General features: G+C 35.9%; 1 protein-coding gene across 2 annotated transcripts in view; it reads right to left on the reverse strand.

Moving 5' to 3' along the window:
- Window positions 1-1550: 1550 nt before the first annotated feature.
- Window positions 1551-26941, reverse strand: part of LOC136200770 (twinkle homolog protein, chloroplastic/mitochondrial) — a 37032-nt gene continuing 11641 nt past the window's right edge. For both annotated transcript variants that reach the window (XM_065991208.1, XM_065991213.1), the window contains exons 11-21: window positions 26719-26804; window positions 26563-26623; window positions 25681-25863; window positions 21639-21770; window positions 21109-21170; window positions 20478-20561; window positions 17570-17701; window positions 12123-12219; window positions 11907-12041; window positions 11273-11340; window positions 1551-1728 (exon numbers count right to left, since the gene is read on the reverse strand). In XM_065991208.1, the coding sequence (XP_065847280.1) occupies window positions 1698-1728; window positions 11273-11340; window positions 11907-12041; window positions 12123-12219; window positions 17570-17701; window positions 20478-20561; window positions 21109-21170; window positions 21639-21770; window positions 25681-25863; window positions 26563-26623; window positions 26719-26804 (1071 nt within the window). In that variant the 3' untranslated portion in view covers window positions 1551-1697. The remainder of the gene's footprint in view (window positions 1729-11272; window positions 11341-11906; window positions 12042-12122; window positions 12220-17569; window positions 17702-20477; window positions 20562-21108; window positions 21171-21638; window positions 21771-25680; window positions 25864-26562; window positions 26624-26718; window positions 26805-26941) is intronic.

A 26941-nucleotide genomic window follows, 5' to 3' on the forward strand; every position in this document is an offset into this window, starting at 1 on the left:
AAACCAGTACCTAACTTTGGAACTGCAATCTCTACCTTAAATACAACCTCTTATAATTTCTTCTCTTTTGTCAAGTGAAATAAAGGAGCTCAAAATGTAAGGACCATCAAATAAATTAGTCCTCGACCTTGCAACTACAACCAAGACTAAATCCCAACATCAAACTCTTCAACTCTTTCTATCTAAATAGCTAGTGAGTGAATCTGATTCAGTATGTGCCCAAATAGAAAGTGATAGAAAGAAACATATACACTTGGTATGACTATATAGAAAACCTCAGAGGCAATAACTTTTTTTAATGACCAACATGAATTGAACACCCCTGTATATAAAATTTTAAAACATAACAAATAGAACCACCCACATGATTTATTTTTTATACTTATTCTATTAATTATATTGACGGAAAAAAAAATGACAAGTACAAAAAAAAAAATTGATTGTGATTTATCTAATTTACAATCAGAGACATGTAATTTAAAAACTTGTAAATGAAGGTCTTTGATATGTTTTGTTTACAAAACAAATTACTTTCAATTACACTGTTAAGGTTTCATTACAACTAATGTCATTTTTATTTTAAAACATCCCTTTAAAAAAACAACTCTCTAAATTGAAACCATAAATCATATGATAGGACATTTTATATTTTTTTACTAATTTAAACCAAATTGATATTTAAATTCATTTTACACAACTACAATTCAAATTTTTGGATATATATTTTGTCAATATGTACATACAAATTCAAATTTGAAAATTTGAAAATAAAAATACTCCAAATTATAATCAAAACTTAACATTGTAATTTCAAAAAAGTTAAACATAACACATACCTTTATTTATAAACTTTTAATAACAAACCATAGTCATTTGTTTTTTGGTACTTTACCCTAAGAAAAAATAAAAATAATACATTTCTTGAGAAAATTTCAGTCTATCTTATATTTCTCAATTGGCAAGAAGCATCATTAGGTCCTGATCTTTCATTTTTTGGTTCATTAAACTGTTGATCTTTTATTTGGATACATTAAACCTCTAATCATTCATTTTTGTTCTCATTAAGCCCTTAATAATCAAATTAGTAAGTTATGAATATATAATTCTGTTAAAAAAACATTATTAAATTCATCTGTATTTGAAATTATTAAAAAATATATATTTTTTACAGTTTGAAGTAAAAAATTTGCAGTTTTTCTATAGCCAAATTACACATCCAAAACTGTTTTCAAACAGTGAAAAAATAAAAATTTCGAATACAAGTACAATGAATAACAATTTGCTAACCGAATTACATGTTCACAACTTACTAATTTGGTCATCAAGAGATTAATGAGACCAAAAATAAATGACCAGGGGCTTAATGAACCAAAAAATGAATGATAAGGGACCTAATGATGCTTTTTGCCTTCTCGATTCACAATCCTCTCAGAATTTCTTTTTTTTATTATTGTTATTGTTCAGGGTGGGTGGACATGTCTTAGTAAAATTGAAGAGGACTCTATCCATTTAAAAAAAAAAAATGCATATTCTGAATTTGTCTCTCAATGAAACCAAACCATCAAATTTCTATCATAAAAAATAGAGTCATCATTTCATCCTAAAAAAGTTATTGGAAAATTAACAAGATAATGAAATGAAACAAACGAATTTCCCCTAAAATATACAAAAGCTTTGTTTCCAATTCAATCGCTTGATTAATCCATATCCTTGTATTCACCTGTTACCCTGTTCAAAATAACAAGATTATCCATTAGAATTCACCAATATACCCTAATCTCAATTTTAAATTTTAAATTTGAGATTTATGTGTTTTTATTTACAAATATGCCAATTGATGTTCATCCATAAATTCACCCATATGTAGTCCTCGGGTGAATTACACCAACCATCCATCAACTCTTCAACTTGTAACAATATAATCCTACAACTTCAATTCTTTTTCATACCAAGTCTTTTTTACCAGAATCCAAATAAAATTCCCGTAGGACCTACCAGCTGCACCATGTATGCCAACATGCCAGTTCACAGCCATTAAAAAAAAAAGAAATTACAAATTTCTTCGCTCCTGGAATTTATAGAAAATAGACTATAATACCCTCTTTTTATTAATAATCCTCGTTGTACCACCTTTCATACCTTGAAAACTTAAGATGACAAAAGAGTAATTAATGCTAAACTCAATAACAGGTGTAAAATACGAAAAATTTACATTTAAAACCTAAAATAAAAAATAATATGAGTCAAGCAAAATCTTCTCTCTAACAAATAATATGAACGGGAGGGAGTAATAAAATATGGATACTTGAAAAATAAGAATCATATGGCCCAGATTTGAACTTCAACAATTCTCCCTAGGTGATTCTGACTAGTCAAATCTTAATAAATTATATTTACTAGTATGTCAAGTCAGTAATCCTGCCAGGCTTTAGCATTTTCCATTTAAGAATTCTGATTGTACTTCAGGAATTTATTTTAGCATGAATTGAATGTTATTGACATGTTGAAACTACACTCGAAGTTGAGAATGATTAGTGTTTGCCAGGGAATAGAAGGTACGAAAGAAAGAAAAAGCCATTTCAACCATATACAGATACAGAATCACAAGGCCTTAGGTAACTCTGATAATGGACCCAGAGCCATGAGGGTCTACACCAGGCGCAAGAAATTAGATTAGAAGAAGAGGAATAAGACAGTTGGACAGAGATTGTTATGCAATTTTTCTCTTTAGTGTTATTCAGCTGATTGGTAGGGGTAAGTAAGGTGTAGATAGTACATACAACGGGTTGTTTTTGTACAGGGATATGATAATATTGTTTTGGCTTTATGCTAGGTGGAGAGAAGGAATTCTCGCAATTCCTAGGGGGTCTGGGTAGTGATAGCACAGATTCAAGCTTTGGGACTCGTCTTCAAGTTTTGGGACTTTGCACTAAATTTAAAAATCACCAATACAGCATAATAGAACACGACATTTCCATCTATAGCGTCCATCTAAAATTAGATGTTTGTCTTAGCATAACAGAACATGTTAAGAGGCATTTTGATGTGAATTTGACGACTGTTAAAGGTTCTTCGTGTGTTCAGTGAAATTAAGTATTCCATTAAAAGAAATTTATACAGCAATCAATCGAAGATATAAAACCGTGCTGTTATTTAATGGTAAACCAATATTCACCATTTTCTCCGAATAGAATCATCAAACATCAAGGATTATGACCGTTGAAGTACCATTGTATCATGATATTCCAAGAGACAGCACTTCTCTCAAGCATTTTATCGAAAATTAAGAGCAATATCTAAATAACCATTACTAAATATCTATAATAGAATTAAAAACAACTTGACTCATAAATCCTATTTCAAATCCACTATATTTATAAACAAAAAAAAAAACACTAAACATGAAAACAGAATTCATACCACACATTATCTGCTGCAGGAAAAGTATTTCAAATAACTAACACCCATCTTTGAGGTTATGTCAGGTTTTATGGACATTTTTGGGTCTGCTAAAGAGTCTTTGAGCTAAAAACCATTTTTAGCTGGAGAATATGAAGAGTTGCTTTGAAGATGACCATTCAAAAATAGTTTCTAGTGGAAGAGATTCAGGTTTTGTAGGAAGCTAAAGGTATTGAATTCCCGAATTTCCTTCATCACTCTGCATTTAAAGTACCTAGATTGGATGATTTACTTTATCAAATTAGTGGAGCTACTGTTTTCAGCAAACTAGATTGAAGAGTGGATACAGCCAAATTTGTGTCCAAATTGATGGATGACTGCATTCAAAACCAGAAAGGGGCTATATGATTGGCTAGTCATGCCATTCGAAATGTCCAATGCACCCAGTACCTTTATGAGGGTGATGAATCAAGCATTGAGACCTTACATTGGCAAGTTTGTGGTAGTCTATTTCGATGGTATTCTGGTTTTTAGTACTAATGCTCAAGAGCATCTTTAGCATCTACAAATTGTTTTGTCTGTTCTTCGCAGGGAAAAGTTGTATGCTGCCTTGAAGAAGTATGCCTTCATGACTTCCAAGGTTCTCTTCCTTGGTTATGTAGTTTCTAGAGAGGGGTTACAAGTGGATGAATCCAACCTGGAGGTAATGGCCTAGACCTAACATTAATAGAGGTGTGCAGGTTTCATGGTTTGGCTTCCTTCTACATGAGGTGTGTTCCTCATTTCAGTAGCATCGTGGCACCTATTACAAATTGTATGCAAAATGGGTGTTTCTCCTGGTTCAAAGAAGGAGAGGAAGAATTCTAGCTCATTAAATTAAAGCTTACCACTGCTCCTATTCTTGTGTTGCCTGATTTCAGCAAACCTTTTTGAATTACATAGTGATGCTTCATAGGTTGGAATTGGAGCTGTCCTAAGCTAGAACAGAAACCCCATTGCTTATTTAGTGAGAAACTGAATGGGTCTAGACTCAACTACAGTATGTATAATGTAGAGTTTCATGCAGTTGTGCAAGCTACACACTCGAGGCATTATTTGTCTCAAATAGAATTTGTCATGTACACTTATCATCAGGCCCTAAAGCGTCTTCATAAGCAAGACAAGATATTTGCAAGACATGCCACCTAGATTGCCTATCTCCAACAGTTCATATTTGTGGTCAAACACAAATCTGGAGTTACTAATAAAGTAGGTGACGCTTTCAGCTGGCTTTGATTCTTTTTGTGCATTATATGTTGATGATCCATCTTTCTCTCAAGTTCACAAGAAGGTGCAGGAAGGAGAAAAGTCTGAATTTGTATTGCATGATCATAGTTATTACAGGCGCGCCTATGGCGCATGGCCCACCAAACGCAGGCCTTAGCGCCATGGCAAGGCGCAATCGCCATGGCGCACGCCTGGTGCGCCAAAGGCAGTTGCCAAAGGCGCACCAAGGCGCGCCTTGGCAGTTAGAGGCAGTTATGGGCAGTTTTTTGGTAGTTACTTTATATATCTGGAATGGAACACAAGTTATATTAACAAAAAGTATTAAAAAGGAGAGAGATTATAGGTTTTAAACTAAGTAGAAGACGAAGAGACTCTTTGAAGAGGAAGAGACAGAGTCATTTGAAGAGTAAAAGACAGAGTCATTAAAAGAGGAAGAAGTTTAGTAGAAAGAAAACACATCAAACGGATTCAAACAACAGAAACAAAGAAGCCAAAGGGAATTCAACTTCAACAGTTTGATGATCAATAGTTTGATGATGCCTTAGATGAGGAGTGTGATAGTGATGATGAGGAGTGATGGATTTGGAGAGTTTTGATTAGGAGTAGAACTTAGGAATTAGTATTCAACTTTAAAGTTTTCTAATATGGGGTTTATTTTGCATTTTAAAATTTATTTATGCTTAAGATATTTTCATGATTTAGTTTTATGTTAGCTTTATATTTCTATAATTTTTAAGTGCGCCTTGTCTCGCTATGCGCCATAGCTCCAGGACCCCTTGCGCCTTAGTGCGCCATGCGCCTTTAATAACTATGTGCATGATGGCTATCTATTCAAAGGTAACCAGTTGTGTGTCCTTGATTGTAGTCTCAGATTGCAAATTACTAAGGAGTTGCATGGTGAAGGGCACATGGGATGAGATAGAACTGTCCAATTGGTTTGGGATTCTTACTTTTGGCCAACTGTTTATAAAGAAGTTGATAGATATGTGAAGAGATGTAGCACGTGTCAACTGGCTAAAGGGGCATCCATGAGTATTCAATTTTTGAATTCAATATTTAATGAAAAACGATTCAAAGTCTTAGATTGTTAATTATCAAATACCAATACAAAACAAAGTAAACATTTAATGAAAAGGGATAAGGTACCATAATAGGTCTATGGTTTTTGGGGAGTACCAATCATAGTTATTAAAGGCGCATGGCGCACTAAGGCGCAAGGGGTCCTGGAGCCTTGGCGCATGGCGCATGGCGCACGGCGATGGCGCGCGCCATAGCGAGACAAGGCGCACTTACAAAAATAAAAATTATAAAACTATAAAACTAACATAAAAATGCAATGCATACTAAATCATGAAAATATCTTAAGCATAAATAAAATGACTCTGTTTCTCACTCTTCAAATGACTCTGTCTCTTCCTCTTCAAAGAGTCTCTTCATCTTCTAGTTAGTTAAAACGTATAATCTCTCTCCTTTTTAATACTTTTTGTTAATAGAACACGTGTTCCATTCCAGATATATAAAAATAAATGCCAAAAATTCCAAAAAACAGCCCATAACTGCCTGTAACTGCCAAGGCGCGCCTTGGTGCGCCTTTGGCAACTGCCTCTTGGCGCAAAATGGCGCACCAGGCGCGCGCCATGGCAGTTGCGCCTCGCCATGGGGCTGCCATGGCGCTAAGGCCTGCGCCTGGTGCGCCATGCGCCATAGGCGCGCCTTTAATAACTATGGTACCAATTTAGGCTTCACGTACAAAATAGCACCAATATAAGCTTAACGTTTAAAAAGAGGTACCAATTTAGGCCTCGATAACCGAACGAGACACATCATTGATATTACTCCGATAAGTTCTGTCAATTGTACGTGGAGGGAGAAATCAGAACTTAACGGAGTAATAGGAATGACGTGTCCAATCCTTTCTTGAGGCCTAAATTGATACTTTTTTAAAACGTTAAGCCTATATTGGTGCTATTTTGTGCGTGGAGCCTAAATTAATACTTCCTCAAAAACCATAGGCCTATGTTGATACCTTATCCCTAATGAAAAACGAGGTTCAATAATTCCTTTGTTTCAATTATCTGATTGTTTCAAATTATCTTAAGACTTATCTGATTGTTTCAAAGTCTTCCCTCCATTCTCAAATAAGTGTCGTTTTAGATAATTATTTTTCTTTTTTAAGTGTCGTTTTCGTTTTTCAATAAAATTTAGTATAGTTTTTTGGTCTAAGCATTTAAATTGTCTTGATTTATGTGTTTTTTAAGCTTTCAAAGTTTCTTCTCCAATCATTATAGGAGAGAGAATTTTTATTTAGTTAATCCATATAAATTTATTAATTTAAGTGCATATTAATTATGTTTCTTAATTTGTGTGAAAATTCTAAAACGACACTTATTTGAGAATGGAGGGAGTAATACATAATCACAATTTGTTAAATTTGATTGTTAACTAATTTTTTTTTTAATAATACATAGTCACAATTTGTTAAATTTGAATGTTAAGTAATTTTTTTAAGAATACATAATCAGGATTTGTAGATCTTTTATACAAAAAATAATATAATATAAAATAGAAATAATTTAGTTATTATATGATGAAACCGAAGCCAAACCAAATTGAGCCGAAATATTCGGTACGGTTCGGTTTATTAACATTATTCGGTTAGGTTTGGTTTATAAATTAAGCAGTATTTCGGTTTCGGTTTTTCGCCGAACCGACTGATGAACACCCCTAGTCATTTTTGGAGGAGCTCATGGAATATGGTGGGTACTAAATTACAGTGTAGCGCTGCCTTTAATCCTCAGACAGATGGGCAGACAAAAGTAGTGAATCCCGCTCTGCTTAATTTGTTATGTAAGTCTTGTCGGAAAAAATGTGAAGTTGAGACCAAAAACCGTCATGTTGAATTTTCTCACAACCATGCTGTCAACCGTAGGTTCAGTCCATTTCAAGTTGTGTATTCTGTGTCGCCATGTGGTCCTTTGGATCTCTCACCTTTGCCGGATAAATCTAGAGGTAGTGGAAAAGCTGTTGATTTTACAGGCTTGCAACATGTTCACAAAGTTGTGCATGATAATCTCCAACGTTCTAATGCCAAGTAAAACAAGTTGCTGATTTAAGAGGCGTGCTGTTGAATTTGAAGTAGGAGATTTTGTATGGGCTATCTTGACAAAAGATCCTCCTAGTACTTATAATATGCTTGCAGCAAATTGGTCCGTTTTAACTGGTGGAGAAAACCAATCCCCATGCTTACAAATTGGGTTTACCAAGCCATCTCATGAAGTGTCCAATGTCAAACATTGGTTCCTTTCCTTGGGGATTCTTCTGATGAGGATGATAATAACAATTAGAGGGCGGATTTTCTCTACCTCGGAGGGTATGATGCATTGGAGGAAATAGCTGAAAGTTTTATGAACATGCCTTAAGGTAGTCAGTCTTGGTCAGAATTGAGAAATGAGGCATGGGGATGCCTTAAGAGAGCTAATCTTCTACCCACTTTTTGTCTACTGCGATTTGATGTTTTAAAATTTCAGTTTATTTACTATTTTTCCATTAACGTTATTTAAGTCTTTTAGTTATTTCTTTTGTCGCCATAGATATAAGGGTTTAAACATACTTCGTAAGGGATTTTCCCATATTTGAGATTGAAATAACAATTCAAAGAGAATTCTCTTTTTTTCTTTCTATATTCTTGGTATTCGTAGAATCTAACATGTTTATAGTTATAGAACCCCAGCTTCCTGGCATAGTTGTTAAAGCCGTGCCTCCTAAGGCAAGGCTAAGGTAGTGAGCCTTGATTGCACAAGGCAAGGCGCAGTTTAAAAGGCTCTCGCCTCGTGCGCCTCGCCTGGGCCTTCGAGCCTGAGTCAAGGCGCGCCTCAGTAACATGTACTGTTTTCACTAAGGTTTTTTTCTTTTTTTACTGTTTTGTGAAACAAATGGTTGATTAATCTCAACCTATGAAGCACCGACTCTTCCGGGGGGTCGGAGTGGTGGTGTCAAACTCGCTGGGGACACAGACGGACTCGCACTCGACACGGAAAAAGCGTGTCCTGGCATGTCCATGCTGTGACCAGTTTTTTTAAAAGGAAAAAGACCAAGAGGTTATCCCTCTTGAGTAAGGAGCTAAGCAGAACTTACTCTCTATATGCCTACAAATGTCACATTTACACTTGTAAATATTCCTAAAGTTAGTCTCCAAAAAAGTCTTGCTTAAACAAATATGATTATGCAGAAAAATAATTAGACTGAAAAATGATACATTTACCCTCTATATATGCAGGTAATAATTGGACTGTAGTTTGTGTACTTTTATCACTTTTAAATCTTATTCATGTTTTATATATTTTTATATGTAATATATCTAATTAACTATATAGAAATTTGTCGTGTCCTGCCGCACCTGTGTCTCGTATTTTTTTAAAATGTTGTTTGCCCCACTGGCACCCGCACCCAAGTCGGTGCTTCGTAGATCTCAACACTAATCTAATTTAAACAAATTTAATCTTTACCCTTGATCTAAATAAGAACATCAAGAGACGTAAAGACCCTGTTTGGTTGTCGGAAAGTATTGTGATTTGGAAAATATTGGGTAAGAGAAATTTTGTGTTGGAAAATAAAATATTTCCCGGTGTTTGGCTACAACACCGGAAAATGGAAAGAGTTGGGTGGCTACTCGTTTCAAAAGCAAAAGAAGGAATGTAGTAGGGTTCCAAAAGTTCAGTAAAATGTTTCTTTTTTCAAAACCTAAAACATTTTTCCTCACTTTTTTCATAAATGTGTTGACTAACCTACCTAATATTTTCCATTGACTTATTTTCCTAAGCAAACAAACATCTGAAAATCAGGAAAATATTTTCCTGCACAATATTTTCCCGCAAAAAAACGGGCCTACATCTGCGTTATGAACTGATCATCTCTACAGCCATGTAATTCTATGAATATGTTAATGTTTTTATATTTTAAACTTTTATACCAAGACTACAAGTTAATGCAGAAAACCTGTTCATGCCAAAATTCAGGCTGAACTAATGCAAACCTTTTTTTTCTATCTCTCCACACTAATGTACCAAGACTACAAGTTAATGTAGACAACATGTTTTTTTTGGGTTTATGCTTTAACTAGTAATAGAGTAGTAGTGTTATTGATGTCAAATATTGATGTGTTTTAACTAGTAATAGAGTATATATATATTTTTTACTTTCTGCACCTTATGTTCCTCAGGACTACTTAGCACCTTAGTGCGCCTTAGACTAGTGTGCCTTTAACAGCTATGCTTCCTGGTACTCAGACGAATCAACAGACTGCTAGCAAAACTTATTCTTCCACTACGGACGGACAATTAGATAGGTTAGTTCTGCTTGGTAGCCCAAGCTACCCAAAATCATGTATGCATTCAACTTGAAAAATATTTTGAACTTAATATCTCACATGAAATCACAAACAAACAATGAGCCATGTCATGTGTTTATTAGGATTGGAAGTGTTTCCTAATGTAATAATGTAAGCATGGCATGGGTCTTGTAGGCATGGATCTGCTAGGTATGGGTCTCCTCTCCTTCTATGTGTGTGTATATATATATGTGTGTGCGCGTTTGTAACAAGTTAAAACATATCAACGTAGTCTCTTAGTCTACATTGTATCTCATGTATTCCTAGTGTATTACATGGTTTGTAACATGGTATCAGAGCCTTGTTTTGGCTTCTGTTTCTGTTTTGGGTTTCTGGATTGAGATTCCACAATTTATTTTCTGCCTTGTGAGCAGAATTTCTGGTTTGTATTTTTGGGTTGTTTCTTTCAGCATTAATGTCTGCCTTGTGAGACTGTTTGGACCTAGTGTTCCAAGTCTCACTTAGTCTCACCACCCCTCCCATGAGCTTCCTCTTTCACCTACCGTCCAATCTGCAAATTCCAATGACCAATCTCCAGGTGCGTGGCAGCTCCATTTCCAGCGATTTTGGTGTTCCAGCGTTGCCTTGTCATTTCCGACCTTCCTGTATGGTCTGTGCAACTTGGATTGGTGTTTGATTCTTTGTGTGGGTTGGCAGTGATTATTGCATTCTTGGCCTCTCCTTTTGTTATCTGTTTAATCTGTTTTTGAGTTGTATTATTTCTTTTGTTTTTGAGTTGTATTGTTTTTTAGTTGTATTGCTTTTGAGTTGTATTGTTTTAAGACTGTTATTTGTATTTGTAGCAAGCTGGGAATGATTAAAATCCATGCTCCAGCTTGAGGAGGAGTGTAATAATGTAAGCATGGTATGGGTCTTGTAGGTATGGATCTACTAGGTATGGTTCTCCTCTCCTTCTATGTATATATATGTGTATAACAAGTTAAAACATATCAATGTAGTCTCTTAGTCTACATTTTGTATCCCATGTATTCCTAGTGTATTACATGGTTCGTAACACCTAGGATTGAAAGAGTCAAAATTGGACATAATATGAGATTTGGAAATCAAATTCAACAATCTAGTCAATCAGCTAATTAAAATGTTCTGTTACCAAATTGAGAAAACACAATAATGTTGATAACAAAACTGAATCACGAGAAACCAACAAGCTATCAAATATTTGTAAGATGTCTAAATCATCAGTGAAAACGAGTAACGTACCTGTCATAGGACAAGAAGGCATCACCTATGGTTCCAATCACCTTATTTCGCACCTTCCGCACACAAACCTGCAAGTTAAAAACTTATAGATTTCAGCTTAGCTAACAATAACAATGATCCTGCAAAAGGTTCAAGGTGTCACATTATTGATTATCATTAGCTGACTAACTTTTTAATTTTTATATGTTTGCCTATTAGTCTCATACTTCAGTACCAATAGAAATGATTTTGATGAATGAATAATCATACAACTCAAGGCAAAACATAAACTTTTACCCTATACTTGACACAATTTGTTAGTTTACTTCAATTTTGGCACATTGGATCCTTGTATTATAATCTTTCTCAAAATTTAACTATTGAAGCATGATTCTATTAAGAGTGCATCACACACGACTTAAAAGTGTGGTCAAACTGTGTCCTCCAATAATGTAACTATGCCTATATTTCAGGGCCTATATTAAGCGCTAGAGTTTCCAACAATTGAAGTGCGGGAGGCCAAATGTACTAAAATTGAAGTAGAGGGACCTGAATGACAAGTTGTGCCAAGTATAGAGCCCAAACGTATCAAAATTAAAATATGTACTCCAAAATGACAACTTATACCACACAGTAGTGTACCCATACAACCTACCTGTACTTGATCTAAAGGTCCAGTCTCTGGATCCCTGTTTCGATGAATGACAATTCCATTGTCGCATTTGTTTATGAAATGGGCACTCCCACTAATATCATACATGTTTGGAGGGCCTCCGGTCCATTGATGCAACTGTCGGACAAAGAATACAGAATATGGAATTGATTACAGAACAGAAATAGCTAGAGAAAATTAAGGTAGGCAGTAACCAACCTGTCTGGGATGTGCTACAAACCAAACATGACAAGCATGATGTTGAGCAAATCGTTTGACCATAGTAAGCATCCGACTTACATACTCTGTTTCAGTCCTGCAACCATGAATTTTACATTATGAATTTAAACTTGTACCCTCTGACAATTATAAGACACCAAATTACAAGACAATTAAGACGTGCGTGTTTATTTCAGATTCAATCTTTAATGTACCATTTAAAGGCGGGTTGTCAATTGAGTTTCATTGGTCATGTTAGGAGAAACAATTCTCAAGTCACATACTTGTACGAAAAGGGCGCACAAGTTCCCAGAAGTTCAAACATTAACTCATCAGTAAGCTGGAGTAATTTAAAAACTAGTGAATACCACAACATAAATTAGGATGAAAACTGTCCTACAATTCAATTTTTCGAACGATGCACCAAGTTTTGAGGCAGGACTTCTGAAACCAAAATATTCCTTCAGAGGACATGAATAAATAAGCAAAAGCACTACGAAAATATATTGCCTGGGTATTTAAAATACTTATTATCCAAATTTCCCTCAAGTGTTAAAAGGAAATATAGAGTAAATTTTACTCCATGTTAGCTTCCAACATCAGCTATCATAATTAATGATATCCCCAGTTTTAATTACATGATAAGTAAGATAGGAACTCCGCCTGTGAGGGTCACTTGGTGGCTTTTACAGCCGGTCCCAAGCCCGGACAAAGGAGGAGGGTTGCGGTAGGTTTGTGGCGGCCAGCGTAAAACTTAGCCACATCTTATGACATGAACCATACTATAAATATCGTTGGGGCGTTCCCGACTCAACGACGCGTTGCACTTCCTAGACCCGGGTGTAGTGATAAATGTGCAAGGGTTGCTAGGTCGTCGCCCCGAAGCGGCGCGCCACCCCAGGACCCCGGGGTGGTGTCAAATATGCAAGGGTTGCGGGTAAATAAGCTAGTCCACGGTAATGGTAGGGGTAGGGGTAAGGGTAGTAGGTTACGCTTTGGGACATGGAACATAGGTTCTTTGACAGGAAGATTAGCTGAAATTGTAGATGTTATGAAGAGGAGGAGAATAAATATAATGTGCCTACAAGAAACCAATTGGGTTGGAGCCAAGGCTAGAGAGATAGCTCCTTGGGGTTATAAGCTTTGGTACTCAGGAAAGGATAAGGGTAGAAATGGAGTAGGTATTCTTATTGATAGGGAGTATATTGATGATGTAGTAGCGATATCTAGGAAGAGCGATAGAATTATGAGTGTTAAGCTAGTGATAGGGGATGAGGTTGTGAATGTCATTAGTGCATATGCGCCACAAATAGGATTAGATGTCTCTATAAGACAAGCTTTTTGGGAGGACTTAGAGGAAGTGGTGCAACAGGTTCCTAGGGATGAAAAAATGGTACTGGGGTGATCTCAATGGATACGTGGGTTCTAGGCGAGATGGGTTTGAGAGTGTTCATGGAGGGTATGGTTTTGGAGATAAGAATGAAGCAGGAAATGATATTTTGGAATTCGCATCAGCCTATGACTTGAGTATCATGAACACATGGTTTATGAAGAGAACATCTCACTTAGTGACTTATCGGAGTGGCGGTAATGCGAGCCAAATTGACTTCTTCTTAGTAAGGAGTGGTTGGAGAAAGAGTTATATTGATTGTAAGGTGATCCCTGGTGAGAGCACGACAACCCAACATAGAGTAGTGGTGCTTGATTTTCGAAGTAGGAAATGTATAAGAAAACAAACACCACAAGTAGAGACTAAGATTAAGTGGTGGAAATTGCAAGGGGAGAATCAACAAAAATTTGTGGATGAGATGACCAAAAAAGATGTTTGGACTTGTAATATGGATTTAGATATAGATTCGATATGGACTAAGATGGAGCATATAAGGGAAGTAGCGAAGGAAGTTCTAGGGGAATCTAAAGGTAGCATGCCACCGGGTAAGGACACATCTTGGTGGACAGAAGAAGTACGACAAACAGTAAAGAGTAAGCGAGAATCCTATAAAATATTGGGGAAATGTAGGAGTGACGAGAACTACGAAAAATACAAAAAGGCTAAAAGGGAAGTAAAGAAGGTCATACGAGATGCTAGAGCAAAGGTGAATCGGGATCTGTATACAAGATTGGATACGAAAGAAGGGGAAAGAGACATATATAGAATTGCTCGAATGAGAGATAGGAAGACGCGAGATCTCGGAAAAGTTAAATGTGTGAAGGATGTGGACCAGAAAGTCCTAGTTGGAGATAAGCATATCAAGGAACAATGGAGGTCCTATTTTGATGACTTATTTAATGGAGATCGCAGACAAGATGTTGGAGATATAAGTATCCATCACGATATGATAAATCATGAATGCCTGCGGAGAATTCAAAAGGGTGAAGTCAAAATGGCATTAAGTAAGATGAAGTTGAAGAAAGCACTAGGACCGGATGGCATCCCTATTGAGATTTGGAGATGTTTGGGAGAAAGAGGAATCGAATGGTTGACAACGTTCCTCAACAAAATTTGGAGAAACAATAAGATGTCATCAGAATGGAGGAAAAGTATCTTAATACCTTTGTATAAGAACAAAGGCGATGTCCAAGATTGTGCCAACTATCGGGGAATCAAATTAATGAGTCACACTATGAAACTTTGGGAGCGAGTGATCGAACAAAGGCTAAGGAGGACGGTGAAGATCTCGGAAAACCAGTTTGGCTTTATGCCGGGAAGATCAACTATGGAAGCCATCCATCTAATGAGACAATTAATGGAGCACTATCGAAATAAGAAGAAAGACTTGCATATGGTTTTCATTGACTTGGAGAAAGCATATGATAAGGTACTGTTACAGAAAGTCAATGTAATAAATGTATAGAATGCTTAGGCTGCTGTGACAGCTATAGGCTGCTAGTAGGGCCACTATGTTTTCTTTATTGTAGGGAAAACCTTGTATAAATATTTGTATTCATCTTAAGTTTAATATATTCATGTAGACTCTTAATCTACATGGTATCCCATGGATTTCTCTCTATTTCCATGGTCTGTTACATGGTATTAGAGCCTAAGGTCTAAGGTTTCTAAATTCTTTTTTCTGGTAGTATTTCCAGAGTTGTGAAGTATTTCCAGAGTTGTGTTTCTGCAAGGTTCAATATTTTCTGGGTAGTATTTCCCAGGGTTCAATATTTTCTGGGTAGTATTTCCCAGGGTTCCATTTCTGTCAAGAGCTTGGGTCTCTTGAATACTCACTGTTGGGACGTCATTTTATCTCACCACCCCTCTAGTTCATCCTCTCCGCCTCTGATCGGCATTTCCTCACATTCCGGCCACCCTGTATCATCGTCGCTGTAAGAAAAGTCCTCCTTACATGGGATTAGAGCCTTGTTTGGTCTCTGTTTTGGGTTTCTGGATTGAGATTCCAGAATTTGTCTTCGGCTTTATGAGCAGAATTTCTGGGTTTACATTTCTGGGTTGTTTCTTTCAGCATTGTTGTCTGCCTTGTGAGCAGAATTTCTCGGTTCTTCCGCCGTCGTCGACTCTGTGTTTCCGATTTGTCTGTCCCGTTAGTTTTCCGGTGAATCTCCTTTTGTGCACTGATGTTGCTGGCAGCCTCTTGCATGTGGCTACAACTGAGTTTTGCTTCTCTGTTTCGGAACAAAGCTTGATGTTCTTCCGCTAATTTGTTCTTCTAGGCCGCGTGCCCCGGATTATATTTTATATTCTAAAGTATCTTGAGTGTATTGTTTTTAGGACTATGTTATCTGTATTTGTAGCAAGCTGAGCATGATTAAAATCCATGCTTCAGCTTGAGGGGGAGTGTTACAGAAAGTCAATGTAATAAATGTATAGCATGCTTAGGCTGCTGTGACAGCTATAGGCTGCTAGTAGGGCCACTATGTTTTCTTTATTGTAGGGAAAACCTTGTATAAATATGTGTATTCATCTTAAGTTTAATATATTCATGTAGACTCTTAATCTACATGGTAACCCATGGATTTCTCTCTATTTCCATGGTCTGTTACAGGTACCAAGGGAAGTACTTTGGTGGGCCTTGATAAGAAAAGGCATTTCGCGGAAATATATTGACATCATAAAGGACATGTATGAGGGAGCATGCACGAGTGTACGTACTAGTGTTGGGAAGACTGAAGAGTTTCCTATTACGATTGGAGTGCATCAAGGTTCCGCACTAAGCCCGTTTCTTTTTGCCATCGTTATGGATGAACTAACAAGTTCACTTCAAGATGGTATACCATGGTGCATGCTGTTTGCAGATGATATTGTGTTGGTTGATGAGACGAAAGAAGGAGTGGAGAGGAAGTTGGAACTATGGAGACAAACTCTAGAATCTAGAGGCTTTAAGTTGAACCGAAGTAAGACAGAATATTTGGAGTGTAAGTTCAGCGGCCATAGGAGTAGGGAGTCGGGGACAATCACCCTAGATGGGAGAGTTGTTCAGTTCCGATATTTAGGATCTATTATCCAAACGGATGGAGAAGTAGATGGAGATGTTGCTCATAGGATTAAAGCTGGTTGGTCGAAGTGGAAGAGTGCTACGGGTTTCCTTTGTGACCCCGGCATGCCTAATAGATTGAAAGGAAAATTCTACCGGACGGCAATTAGACCAGCATTGTTATATGGTACGGAGTGTTGGGCAGTGAAACACTGCCACATCCATAAGATGTCGGTGGCGGAGATGCATATGTTGAGATGGATGTGTGGTCATACGAGAAAGGATCGGGTGAGTAATGAAATAATTAGGACAAAAGTAGGGGTCACATCTATTGAGAATAAAATGAGAGAAAACCGACTAAGGTGGTTTGGCCATGTGAGACGTAGAGCGCTTGATGCGCCGGTTAGGAGAACCGATGAGTGGCAAAGGGATGTAGTGGTGAGGGGTAGGGGAAGACCTAAGCAAACTTGGAGGAGGGTGATCGAGAGTGATATGAGTTTACTGGGAATTGAGGAAAATATGGTAGTGGATAGGACGGAGTGGAGGGAGCGAATTTGTGTCGCTGACACGACTTGATTTCACGGTTTTATATGATGGTTCATGTTAGCCGACCCCGAATCATTTCGGGACTAAGGCTTTGTTGTTGTTGCTGTTGTTGTTGATAAGTAAGATAGGATTGAGAGCCTCTGATGTAAAGGGAACTGAATTATCAGACTGCCTCGTTGTGGGATACTAAAATAAATGAGTCAACAATGAAAAGCTCCTAAAAGACTAAGCCATACACAGAAGAATTTTAGCTTAATAATTATACCAATCTAGTACAATTTTTAATTTCTAACAAAGCCAAATAATATTAAATGTTATATATCAATGGCGATTCTCATAAAAATGGGATCATGAAACGATAAATCCCTGCAAAGCTCAAATCAGATGCTAGTTTACATGCAATAAATCACAATTATACAGTAACTTGCAAAGAACTCAGCAATTACAATGCATCCTTGGCCTAAATCTTACATGCTAATAGGGCGCTGATGGTCAAGCTCATTGTAAGGATCAATTATAAGTCCTCGCACTCCATGCCTCAAAACTGCTGCTTTTGCAAGGTCGAGAACCCAATCAATACTGGGAAGTTTATCATCCTCACATCTATTCCATTGTCATAAGAAAAGCAAACATAAAATACATCAATATTAGCAGTCTTATTATCAAAATTATGTGGATTACCCTGACCATGTTCAACAATAATAATAATAGTTTTTAAGCATTATAAAAAAAACATAAAAAGCCAAAATGTTGAAAAATAGCACATCTCCCAAGGCTCCACAAGAGATCAATTTGAGTTAAAAGAAAATGTTTAACCATCTAGCATTTTTCTGCAATCAATCAAATGGTTGGCATGGCAGACTATTATAGTAAAGCATGCAAAGATACGATCAAAGAGATGGAATCAATATCATCTAGATTTGTCTAAGTACATATTGCATTTCCTACCAGACTAAAACTAGGAAGAACAGTCAAAGAATAACAGGGAGGAAAGGATTCAACCTCATTCCAAAGAGCCGAGTTCAAGGGCAATAGGACTTTGGAAAGAACTGAGAGAAGACTATAGATGTTCAGAGATTTCCAACAGTCGCAACAATTCAATCCTCATAATATTATACTCTATTTGTATCCAACAAAGACATAAAAACGGTTTTAGTTCATTGCTGCTTACAGAAACCCTCCTGTATCAGAAGTTCCTAGTGGTAACTTATGATTTAAGGGCTAGTTACAAAGTAAGCAGGCACACAAATAATAACCGCAGCAAGTTGAATGGAAAGCTATCCATCAAATACAAAATGTCGAAAACGTACATGTAGAAGGGCAACCAGCGGTTTTTGGGTCTGTCCGCAATAATGCGGCTCAGCAACAGATGCCTTTTTGTTTGGTTTGAAGCCATTTATTGAATATATCATGGAAAATACTTAAAAAACTATTATCTCTCCCATGTTTTACTAATGATTTAAATTCCACTTCAAATCCACCCCCAATTTCAATTTGTCCCAAGATGAAAAACGGTTAGCATCAATTGATTAGATATACTGAATAAGATTAACCAGAATAGACAAGCAAGATAGTTTTTATCTGCTTGAAGCCACAATACAATATTTATCTGCTTCCCTTTATATGAATTATGTTTCATGAGGATATAGTTTTATGAGAAAACTGAACTTGAGGCTAAAAAGTTAGAATTTTGGGCGAGCACTTTAAATTCTTAAAGATAAAATTAAGGTATATGGGATTCCAGGCCAAGTGATGAAACAAGAATTCCAAAAGGCGAGCACTTTAAATTCTTAAGCGTTCAAACCTATGACTGCAAAATTAAGGTATATGGGATTCCAGAAGCAGGATAAGCATCAACTGATCAAGGTCCCACAGGGTATACACTTTTAGATGCCTAGGCTCTATGGTAAATGGGATATAGCAAAGAGAAGTTAGAAGCGTGAATAGGCGAAATGCAACAAAAGTACAAGTAGTTCTTTATAGTAACATTCACGCATGTTCATGCATTTTCTCAATCACACACACAAACACACACTCACACTCAGGCATGCACATACATAAAAAAAAAAAAAAAAAAAAAAAAGGGGGCAGCCCTGTACACTACACGTCCCCGCTAAGCGAGGGTGCCGGGGAGGGGTCCCACCACAAGGGTGTACTGGGGGCAAGCCTTCCCCTGCCAATTTTTTTTTTGGCAAGAGGCTGGTCCTAAGACTCGAACCTGTGACCTCTCTGTCACACGACAACAACGTTTACCGTTGGGCCAAGGCACGCACACACACATAAACAATAAAAATTATTTGCATAGTGAATTGCAGATAAACTTGCATAAGCTTCTGAAATTTTGAATAATGGAATTAAATTTTTTAATTTGAAATTATCGCTTGCAAAAATATTTTTTAAGTACAGTAGGAGAATATCAAGCTGTACAGGCTTCCTCAGAAAACAGATTAACTAAATCTATATGTAGCAAACTGCTGTATGAAATAATATCTTGCAAAATTCTAATGTCAGCTACTGTCTTTTTCTCAAAAGTGACAGCATGCATATCGTTCCTTCGAGACCAAATAAAAGCTTTTGGTTGAACCTACCAAAAGGAGGTAGAAAACTATGTTGCACAAAAACTCAGGTTTAACGAGTCTCCACCTTTCAAAAACGTGTTGGAAACTGAAACTTTCAGAAACTTGTACCAAACATTTCAGGCCATGTTTCTGTAATTTAAGAGAATTGGATACTCATTTCTTAAATTAAACTAAATTTTTCAAAGCAATCGGCGCATTAACCGATCACTAAATCAGTTCATCATACGCCTGATACTTTGTATTATCCCTACTCATTTCTAGATTATCTTCCTCCTCGATCTCTCCAATGGCAAACCTCTTTCTTTCCTTCTTATGTAACTTTATGTAAATTTATTTTCGTCTTATATATAAAAAGAATTTACAAATTCATCTTTGCAATTTTAATTTATAAAACATTCATACGTTTTTATTATTTACATGTTACCCCCACATTTCTGTATACTATATTTTCTTACAATTACCATTTCCTGTGTCCTTTTCCATTTCCATGCAACATAGGTATCGATAAACGGCCAAAAACCTTCAGATCAGTATACTGCCCTATCAAGGACAAGCTCAATGTATATCAAGATAACAATCTTCAGTAGCATATAAAGCATGTGCCACTAATGAAGGACAGCTTGTCTTGCTAATCTATAAACATTAACAATCTCAGCATACTCGAAGCAGTAACAAGGAGATTCAACCCATCCTCAACCACATACGACAACTATGCAGGGTCTTTCCATGATAAATCATAATAGATAAGTAAAGAATATATTTCAATTTCATGTCAACATTAAATTTAAAAATTGACTCACCTTATCAGGTAAAATGTATCATCCAACCACTGCTTTCCTTCCTCATACTGCTCAACACTCATCCGGTCAACATTTTCTCCATAGCTATTAAAAAAATAAAAATAAATAAATAAAAGAAAGAAAGGAAGGAAGAGAGAACAAGAAAGGACCATTAATGCAACCTAAAGCTAACAATACCTATACGCAAGCTATGAACAAACATAACATTTTAAAGAACTATCCAAACCAATAAACAACTTTCTGTTTCTCCACTTATTCACAATCTTCTCTGTCATTAATAGAAAAATATACCCATTGGCAGATCCTACTGAATAGAAAAACTATGACTAATTTATCCAAGGGGTGAAGCCAAGAGATATATACCCAAGGATGACATAAACAAAGAAGTCTTATGAGAAAAATGACTCATATCTCAGACATTTGAAGCATGAATTATGTGCATGGTAAGCATGATGCTGCAGACTGGTCCATGCAAGTGATGTATTCTATTAACTGCATGTTAACAAAGTTGGCTTAAAGATACTCAACTTGTTAGTTTAAACAATTACAAAATATCCATAAATGTGGAAACAAGCAATCGAGCAACTATTACTTTCAGAGCACATAACATAATGACAAATTAATCACTTACCGTGAAGAAAAAAAGGGCTTTTTTACGCGTTTCTCCAATAGTTTCCTAGCATGCTCCCGAACCTATACGGCAGCAAATTTACACAAGTAAGATGACCTGTATCAAGGACATTGTGCATAAATATATCATATTAGAGGTTGAAATGCATTAAAAAAAGAAAGAAAAAAACTCATCATTATAATTAAAAAATTTGACAAATGTCGATAGTTAACTAGAAGTCCACAGAAACAGTTTTTCAACTTTGATTAATTAAGTATTTCTGTATCATGGTACCGCATTGGTAATAAGACAAATAGAATCTACACATATTCTATTCCTCAAATAGCACACAGAGTTAGTAGGGATTTAAAAATGCTCCTTCATTTTTGCAACTGCCAGAAGCTATCCAAGAAATCCATGTTTGATTACATTCCAAAATCAGTTGGGTGGCATTTCATACATTTTCAGACCGTAGCATATTGAAAAAGACGGCAAAGACTTTCATCAATGCCATGCAAATGAAAATAGAGAGTGCCAAGGAAATAGCTTACTTTGTTCTCCATAGAGCAAAGTGCAAATTTCCAGCCAACATTGCTGTTCAGATTGCACACAAGAGCATCAATCCACTCACTCTTACCAGAGTTGGGAACCCCTGTAACTACAGTCAACTCCCCAGGCATAACCTGATCAAAACAGAACAGCATTGTGGTGATTTCAGATGAGTGACAAGCACACTTCGACTAGATTGGTTTATTTAAGTTAATTTCAGAACAGCGTTTAAGGTAATGCCATCAACATACGCTTGTAACTTAAGCAATACTACCAAAGACTTTAAAAATTGATCAGAAGTTGGATCCAATCTACATAAATTTTCAATAAAAGATAAAAAGAAGCAGCAACATTGCCTTCTGTTTGCTAAATTCATGAAAGCAATATTGCTCTCAGCATTTGAATCATAAAAACTACTGTTGAACTACGCCTTCAATATCAGAAATCAGACCGTATTTCAACCTGCTATGATGTGGTCTAGAATCTCATTTGTAATTCACGTGTCATCTTTGTGTACAAGGTTTATTTTATTGATAAAGAAATGACTATAGCTTCCAGTCCAGTAACCAAAAAATGATGTGATCAAGACATGAAGTCATATGACAACAGTTCAAAGAAGTGTGAATCTAAAAATCAAAGTTAAAAAGACCCATGAGAAAACCAACTAGTTTAAGACATGCATATGGTTCAAGAGACCATTGTTTTTGTTACAGCTTGAGGGGGTTTGTTATAATTTATATTCTAAAATATCTTGAGTTTACTGTCTTTAAGACTATGTTATCTGTATTTATAGCAAGCTAAGCATGATTAAAATCCATCCTTCAGCTTGTGGGGGAGTGTTACATAATAAATCAATGTAATAAATGTAAGCATGCCTAAGTCAGCTAAAGCATGTTTAGGCTGCTATAAGACTGCTGTAGGCTGCTGTGGGCCTAAAATGTCTCCGTTATTGAAGGAGAACCTTGTATTTACATATATGTGTATTGCTCTTAAGTAAATATATTCATGTCGGGTCATAATCTACATGGTATCCCATGGATTTTTCTCTCTTTTCATGCTCTATAACAATTCTCATTGTCCTAAAGCATGATGCAGTACATGTGATGCCCAGTTTTACAGAACTCTATATACACAAACATAACCAAACAGCTTATATGTGCTTGCAACCTAACACAAGAAACATATGCCTTTTAAACTACACATAATTTTGATGCAAAGGATTTCAATTTGAAGAAAGTAGAAAGAAAAATGAACTAAATGATTATGGAACATATCCTAAGATCAAAAAATAAAAAGGAACAGTTCAAATGCCGAGACATTTATTATTAGAGTTCCAAATATTTTAGGAATATTAACAAATTGATTTAGAGGAAGCGACCCGAACTGCCAGCCCATATATTAAAGGGATAAGGTACTAAATTTCCTCCTCAACTAAATGGATACATATTACCTAGAACTTTTTGTAGTATCTTGATAAAATTTACAGATCTAAAAGTTCAAGTCCTTGATATTTTCTTTAGTCCAACTATACACTCAAAGATCTCAAATATAGCCATTTGAACTCTTTTGTTTAATCCCATTAAGAATGAAGAATGAGTTTTAGCAGAAAACAGAAATGCTTATGTGCCATTTGAATTCTTTTGTTTAATACCATTAAGAATGAAGAATGAGTTTTAGCAGAAAAAAGAAATGCTTATGTGCCATTTATATTAAAGACTTGTGGAACCCATATAAACTAATAAGCAGCAACTATACAGAAGCCAAACACAAATTTTTCTCCCAATTTAAAGACATGCATACAATCAGAGTAATTTGTGATGAAGCAAAGGTGCTGAGTTTCCAAATTTAGTTGTTAGGCACTGTATGCTATAAAGGTTGCATGATGTATATATAGAATCATAACCAGCTCTTTTGATTTCATCATTGTGTGCAGAGTTATGGCAGTGAACCATACAGAGCATCACATGCCATAGACATGGCCAGGTTATAGAAGTCCAACCCACTATCTTGTTCTCCTTTATTTTGAACTTCTTTCAATTTCGTTATGGTATGATTTCTCTAATGGGATTTCCATGATAATTGCATAATTTGGTGTTGCGCTGCCAACACCAATAGTGGTAAAGATTGAAACCCAATTTTTCATATGTCAATGATCAGTGTTACAGTAGTTGAGCTCCATGTTTATGAAATGGATTCAACATAGTTTTATGTTAGCAAAGGGGAACTCAAACGAATTCTGCATATATGTGCTTTCAGTTGGGGTCTTGTAGAGGGCGAAGCTTGCTGGAGAGGTTAACTAAATGAACTGAGAGAGATGTGTGTTTGATAGGAGTTACATGGAGGATAGAATCAGATTTAGCTGCTAGCATTGAGTTTTCTACTATGCAAGCTGGGAATTGTTTCTCGCAACCTAAGGGAATTTGTCTAACTCAGGAAATACTGCCTAGGCTTATTAAATTATGATGGTTCGATTGAGGCAAAGACATGTGATGCGCCTATGATACCGAATGTGAAGTTGAAAGCTGAAGGTGGTAATTTACTTGAAAATCCTAAGAAGTATAGAAGAAGAATTGGGAAGTTGAACTATCTTACAATCAATCCCCCTGATATTGCCTTCTCATTGTGTTATAAGCCAATTCATGTCATCTCCTAGAACTTCACATTGTGATGTTGTTATCATATTCTAATATATGTAAGAGGTACTCAAAGATGTGGTATGTTATATTAAAACCCATGGTCATCACACTGTAGAAGATTTCACATATGCAGATTATGTAGGAGATCTTGCAGATAGGCGTTTTACCACTGTGTATTTTATGTTTTGGTAAGCAATCTTTTATCTTAGAGGAATAAGAAGCAACGTGTGGTATCTAGGTCTAGTGCATAATCACAAGGCTATGGCACAGTTTATGTGTGGACTTGTATGGCTACATCATCTACATAGTGAAATTGGGTTTGCTCAAATGAAACCAATGAAGTTGTGGTTTGACAATGAAACAACTATTACTATTTATATTGCCAATAATATCGTATTCAACAAAAGAACCAAACACATATTACTCAGGAAAAGCTAGATGGTATGGTACAATCACAACTCCACATGTATTGATAGGGAACCAGTTACCAAATGTATTTACCAAGGCATTATTGGGAAATCGGGTCAATTATATGTACCAAGTTGGGCATGATTAATATATATGCTCCAGCTTGAGGGAGAGAATTATAAATGTATAGGTCTATAGTTGTTGTAATACTTGTATAGATATCAAATCTATAGATGTATAAAACCTCTTAAATATAGGAATCCTTTAATCATTAATCATAGAAAAGTAGTTATATTTATATAAGTGTACCTTTTCATAGTTTAACATATGTATTATCTTATTCTCTCTGTATATTACAAGATCTTATCTAGGAAGCTTTACTATTAATATTTTATTGTTTAGAGGATCTATTATTTAGGGATTTTCATTGTTTAGGAGTTCTATTATATAGGGAGTTTCATTATTTAAGAGTCTTATCATTTAAGAGTTTATTATTCAGGAGTTTTACTATTTGGGAGTTTCTCTAAATAAGGATCCTTATGCATTTAGGATTTTTGTCTATTTAAAGGGAGGATCATATTCAATAAAATTAATTATGAGTTTTCATTCAAATAAGAATTAAGAGAGTTAGGGTGATCTTTAAAAAATCACCATTAAGCTTCAAGGATAGGTGACTCAAACAACATGAAAAGCAAGGGAATTTATGTATTTTGTTGCTAAAAGACATGTGACGACATCCTATTCGCGGACCAATAACAGCATTGGAGATACTTCTCAATCAAAAGTTCAAAATTTAATTCTATAAATCAGTAAGGAATCTATAGAAAGAAACACTTAACAACTTTAGCCATCTATATCTATGTGCAATCATATAAAAACAAAATTGTGGAAGATATTTAATTTTTGAAGATAAGAATCCAAGCAATCAGTTTCCTTTGCTGTCAAAAAGAGAAACCCGTGTGTTAAAGTAAAAGATGAAATTGAGAATTACAATGCTTACATTATACAATTCGTTTAGAGACCTCCATCCAGTTGAAACGCCTAATTCATGACCAAGAGTGCGATAATAATATGCATCAATTTCATCAAAATAATCCCTGAAGTTGAACAATCCACGGATAGGATACAACTCTGCACACTGAACTACTTCCCTCAATGCAGTAGGCCCCAAAAACATCAGAACCTGAGCAAATTTTGACAAATAATGTGACATCCATTTCAATAATAAAAAACGACTTGCAAAAGTTATTTTGGTAATTTTGAAATATTATTCTTTGTGACACCTGCCAACCAGAGAAACATACATATGAAAATGGCAGTAAAAGATGCATACTAATGATGACATGGAAAGCTGCATAACCAATGACTGCGTTATGAAACAGCAGCCTAGAAAAGAGGAAAAATGACACGGATTTTGAGGTCTTTTTAATGTCCCTCACGAAGTCTGTAAGTTTCGTTTTAGGGCTCTTGTTAGCCCTTTAAGAATGAATACCAATTCAAACAGGGAACGATGCTAACCGAACCTAAACGAATCACTTAGCCTTACTATTGATACATCGAGAAAGTGTATGATGGTTCATGGTAATTGGTGGAAGGTGGGCACCTAGGTCTAAGGAAGGGAATGGGGAGGAAGGCGAAGATAAGCAGTCTTGCTTAAACGGTCTTATCGGTAAAGCTGATGAAGAAAGGAAGATTACTAGCTTGAATTACTTTCTAATTCACTAAATACATGCTACTTGATTGAAGCACCATCATTTTTTTAAATAATCCCATATTCTATCATTAGCTTAGAATTACCCTGGAGTCCTGGACAAATTCTAATTGAACCTGACACCTTTATGTTAATCACTTATACACAGAGATGCTAGCATTCCAATCAGACCTCATTAGCATCTTTGAAATGTTCGTCTTTATTTTTCTTTGGCCATCTAACTCGCCAGCATCTGCATTATCATAAACAAAAAATTATTATTCCACTTGTATAAATTTATATCCGATGATGATGCTCAACGGTGTTATCACACACACAAGGGCAAACCTTTCTCTTCCAATACGACGAGCAAGCTCTTCAGCTAAAGCTTGACCAGGCAGATCTCCATCAGTGGCAAGTATTACGCGAGATGCCTATTAGAATAAATATTTCAATATCATCCAAACTGCAAAGCCTTTCATATATGAGCTTGTATGTTATTGTTATTGTTGTCATTGTCACCGTATTATCATTATTATTAAGACTTCCATAATATATCAAATGTATACAT

Source organism: Euphorbia lathyris, chromosome 1 (assembly GCF_963576675.1).
Source record: "Euphorbia lathyris chromosome 1, ddEupLath1.1, whole genome shotgun sequence".
In the NCBI taxonomy this organism is placed as follows: Eukaryota; Viridiplantae; Streptophyta; class Magnoliopsida; order Malpighiales; family Euphorbiaceae; genus Euphorbia; species Euphorbia lathyris.